The sequence below is a fragment of the Osmerus eperlanus genome, chromosome 4 (genome assembly GCF_963692335.1).
Source record: "Osmerus eperlanus chromosome 4, fOsmEpe2.1, whole genome shotgun sequence".
Lineage (NCBI taxonomy): Eukaryota > Metazoa > Chordata > Actinopteri > Osmeriformes > Osmeridae > Osmerus > Osmerus eperlanus.
Genome location: NC_085021.1, coordinates 8,809,759 through 8,814,181, shown reverse-complemented (window position 1 = coordinate 8,814,181; position 4,423 = coordinate 8,809,759). Strand labels below are relative to the sequence as shown.

General features: G+C 44.9%; 1 protein-coding gene across 1 annotated transcript; it reads left to right on the top strand.

The window, feature by feature from the left end:
• Positions 1-500: 500 nt before the first annotated feature.
• tmem9 (transmembrane protein 9) lies at positions 501-3,577 on the top strand. Its single transcript, XM_062458647.1, has 6 exons — positions 501-598; positions 1,097-1,224; positions 1,315-1,406; positions 1,505-1,613; positions 1,904-2,035; positions 2,441-3,577. The coding sequence occupies exons 2-6, from the start codon at positions 1,126-1,128 to the stop codon at positions 2,579-2,581; spliced, it is 573 nt and encodes a 190-aa protein (XP_062314631.1). The 5' UTR covers positions 501-598; positions 1,097-1,125; the 3' UTR covers positions 2,582-3,577.
• The last annotated feature ends 846 nt before the right edge of the window (positions 3,578-4,423 follow it).

Here is a 4,423-nt window from a genome sequence, read left to right as displayed (position 1 = left end):
CAGTGGGGGTCTGAAGTGTGTGATTCATTCGTTATGAAGCCCTGTGTAAGGTATGCAAGTAGTTTACAATAAAGAGAGATATGAAAGCAGGATTAGGAGAAAAAAGGGGCTATGATTGGGTCAAGCAGTGAGAGTCACATAAACAAGTCCACCATGGATGCAAAGATCATTTGATCCAAAAGATAGTAACTATGATTTCACAAAAATACAGTGTTTTAGTTAATTTGTGGTATACATAAATTGGCAACTTTTTTCTGCCCTTTGCCTTATAGTTCTATCCTATGACAGTGTTTGAAGTGGCTCTGAATCTATAACATATTTGTATTTAATCACTGGTTTCAGTGTTGGTATCTGAATGTGAGAGTCACACTGAAAGACAGCTGCTTTCCTTTTAATCCTGAAGGAAACTGTGTGCATGTTACTAGCGCTTCTATACCAGCCCAGATGGTGGCAGTCGAGCGTTGACAGTGTACCTCTCCAGAGTTCTGTTTGCATCTTGTCATAACAGACAAGAAGAAGATAAGGTACTGTACTGCCTGCAGTGAAACAGAAGAAGCTAAGGCAGCCTTCCAAGAAGCAAAACCGACAGGCTCCTGTGGTATGAGCCGTTATAACATGGATGCTTATACAATGTATTATTTGTCTGCAGAAGCTAATATGGCTCGCATCCACAAAGTTCATAAATGCGCATTGAGTGAAGATGCAGGACAGAGACCGCAAGCTAACATAACAGTAGGGTAACTTCAAGCTAGCTCGCAAGCAAGGAAACTACATTTAAAGGGTGTGTGGGGTAAATTTGTTTTGAATGCTAGACCATATATTAATCAAATTGATTAGGGTTAAGGTTAGGGATAAGTTGCCGACTAGTGTAAAATAACATGACGCAATGCAACGGTTTTATTCCTGTCGTCCCCAAATTTTGGAGCATCTGGAATCATCTTATAAATTAATATATCTTAAACATTGGCTGGCTTGTGCGTTAGTCCGCGTGTGTCCATTCTCTTTATTAAGGTTACAGAAACGTAGGTATTGCACCACGGACAACAGGGAATTTGTTTTCGTGACCATATTGCAAATTTCAATTTGTCATCCCCAGCTTCAAGACAGAAGGTGCTGCGTAGGAAAATGTCTTCTAGTAGGCAGCAAGGGTCGCGTTTTCATTGGTTAACAGTTGCGCTGGCTGTACTTCTCCTTGAGGTTGCCACCTATGCACACGCTAGTAAGGTATGCCAGTCACCCTCATCCAATCGTCCAAGATTTTCAGTCATTTTAGGTTACGAAAAAAAGTTGATAAGGCTACCATCCAATTCACAGAGTTTTGAAGATATCCGCTGCAAGTGCATCTGCCCACCGTACAGAAATATCACGGGACACATCTACAATAGGAATGTCTCCCAGAAAGACTGGTAAGCTATCCATGCGTCACAACAGTCCCCCCCACCCACCCCAACTCTCCAGTGCAGTGATAATATAATTAGTTTTTCACTGACACGTGTGTTTTCAGCAACTGCCTTCACGTAGTGGAGCCCATGCCAGTGCCTGGCCATGATGTGGAGGCCTACTGCTTGCTGTGTGAGTGCAAGTATGAGGAGCGTAGCAGCAACACCATTAAGGTAGGCCACCTCAGCCCTACCCGCTGGAAAGGAAGCCAGCCCTCTGTCCAAATACCATTTGAAATGCATAACATTTCAAAATAGTTAAGTGGGTGGGGATTGCACATTTCCATCGTGGCAGACAAGAGCAATCTTGCACAGTCAATTAAAGTGTTGAATTTGACCTAGTGTCTTCAGAATGTTCTGTTTTGGGGCTGAGTTAGGTGTGGCGTGTTAAACAGTGGGACATATGATCTTTGGAGGAGTGCTGCTGACTGGTGATGAACTTGATGGTTGACCACTCCCACCAGGTGACCATCATCATCTACCTGTCAGTGGTGGGCTCCCTTCTGCTCTACATGCTCTTCCTGCTGCTGGTGGAGCCGCTGATCCGCAAACACGACTCCTACACCCAGCCCCTGCACAATGAGGAGGACTCAGAGGTACTCTCAATGTTCACCATGTTTCTCTCTCTGCTTCTCTCTCTGCTTCTCTCTCTCTCTCTCTCTCTCTCTCTCTCTCTCTCTCTCTCTCTCTCTCTCTCTCTCTCTCTCTCTCTCTCTCTCTCTCTCTCTCTCTCTCTCTCTCTCTCTCTCTCTCTCTCTCTCTCTCTCTCTCTCTCTCTCTCTCTGCTTCTCTCTCTGCTTCTCTCTCTGCTTCTCTCTCTCTCTCTCTGCTTCTCTCTCTCTCTCTCTGCTTTTATCTCTCTTTCTTTCTGATTCTCTTTCTCTGTGTGTGTCTCTCTAAAATGCTCTTCACACATTGGCAATGATTAAGGCTACAGGAACAGGTGCATGTGGCAACTATTTATCACTCTCACGTACTCCCCCCTCCCCTCTCTCCATCAGGACATCCGCCCCCAGGTAGATGGTGCCCAGGGCAGGGCCAACACTGTCCTGGAGAGGGTGGAGGGGGCCCAGCAGCGCTGGAAAAAGCAGGTTCAGGAGCAACGCAAGACTGTTTTCGACCGTCACAAGATGCTCAGTTAGAAGGCTTCCTCGGACAGATGGTGGGCCTGACCTGCAGGTCATCACCTCCGGACTCGGCCGGGTTTAGCATTGGCATTAATGTCGCTGTTTATTCAGTACTCCACAACCATTTCAAAGCCCTACCTGGTCACGTATAGTAATTGTATTTGCTGTTGTACTTAGCGGTTTGCATACGGAATGCAGAAATACAGGATACAACAACAATGAAATGATGGGGTATGTTTCAAACATTTTAAGGAGCCATTTACGGCATTAGGAGATGTGGCCTAAAAAGCTTGTTTTGAAGATCTCTGGATAAATATGAAGCTAGCTGAGTCATGTGAGTTGTTTTGAGCTTTTACATTTACAAACTCTTACTGTGAGAAGCACCACAGAAGATGCATGTGGTACACGCTGGCCCAGTCCTCCTCAAATCACTTGACAATCCACACCCCTATCCTAGCATTATTGTATTTTTGAGCTATGTCAGTTTATGGATAGGCTTTATGCTTGTAAATCCTAAAAGCGGATTTCACGGGATGTCCAAACGCTAATTTGTTACCCATGTTATAAGCTATGGCCTAGCCTCTCTCTCCCTATTCCCTAGAGAGATAAAGTACCCTACCCCTTGTATATCTTTTTTGTCCTCGCTGGGAGTTACATCAGTCTTTAACTGGAACTGTGGTCTTGCTACATCTCCCCTCACATTCATTTACTACTGATGCACTCTCATGTGGGGGTCCTCATAACTACACTGGATCACAAGTCACATACTGCTTACAAACACCGGCTGTTGTGTTGTTACTCCTTGATATTGTGTTTTGCTGCATTTATGGTTCTTTTGAATGATTGTTGAAATTGCTGTGAGTGTGCCTATATTTGAGGTTTTTAAAATGCATTTCATCTGATATATTTTACGTGTTTTGTTTTTTATGTTGTGAATTATTTATTACCTTGCTGCTAAAATATCTGTGGTTCATGCTGAATATTGAAAATATCCAATAAAATCACCTTTGAGCTTTGTATCTGACGTAGTATGTGGAACAGAATGAGGCACACAATGCTCTTGAGTGGAGGTTGGTAGTTTCTCTTCAAGGTCTGTGAGGAGCCTTCAAGGCTATCACTAGGGGGCGACAGAAGACACACCTAATTCCTGTAGGCCAGTGCCAGAAAAAACACTTTAAAAGCATCCTTGGCCTTGCATACAACAAACAGCTTCTATATGCAATAAAATGGTATGTTAATTGTTCATGCGTCAAAAAGTTCTCTAGATGGCAATGCTCAGTGTAAGATTCAAAGTGGATTGCTTCACCTTCTCCGTTTGCTGACACACATGATGTAAAAAGAATACTGTATGATATACTTTGGAAAATGATAAAGGAAAATGACTAGCTCTCATGTATGATTTTCTGAAAGGCCTCCTAATCATCTCTTAGTCCCCCCCCCTCCGCCTTCTCCCGGAAAACTCCAACTACACTGTAAACAGTCATCTCTGCACAGCGTCACACAAACATACCCAGCTTGCTGTGCCACTGAAGAAGACCACACTTCCACTTCTCTCTCCCACCTCTTCTCCTCTGGTCATGGAAGACCAGCGGCAGTCAGGGGAACAGCTGCACTTCCTTCTGCTGTCGACCCCCCCCCCCCCCCACCACCACCATCACCACACCCCCAAACTGCTTGGTCTCTTCTCCCCTGTGCTCCCCGCTCTACACCCTAGCCCCTAAAACCTCAAAACCCCCCCCTCGGCCATTCCCAAGCATGGCCACCCAGTGGCTCGTCTGTCTATATTTAAACTAAAGCAGGGGGCCAACTGCTCCTAGGCTCCTCTCATTATTCCTTGCCTGGTGAGGTTTTCAAGCT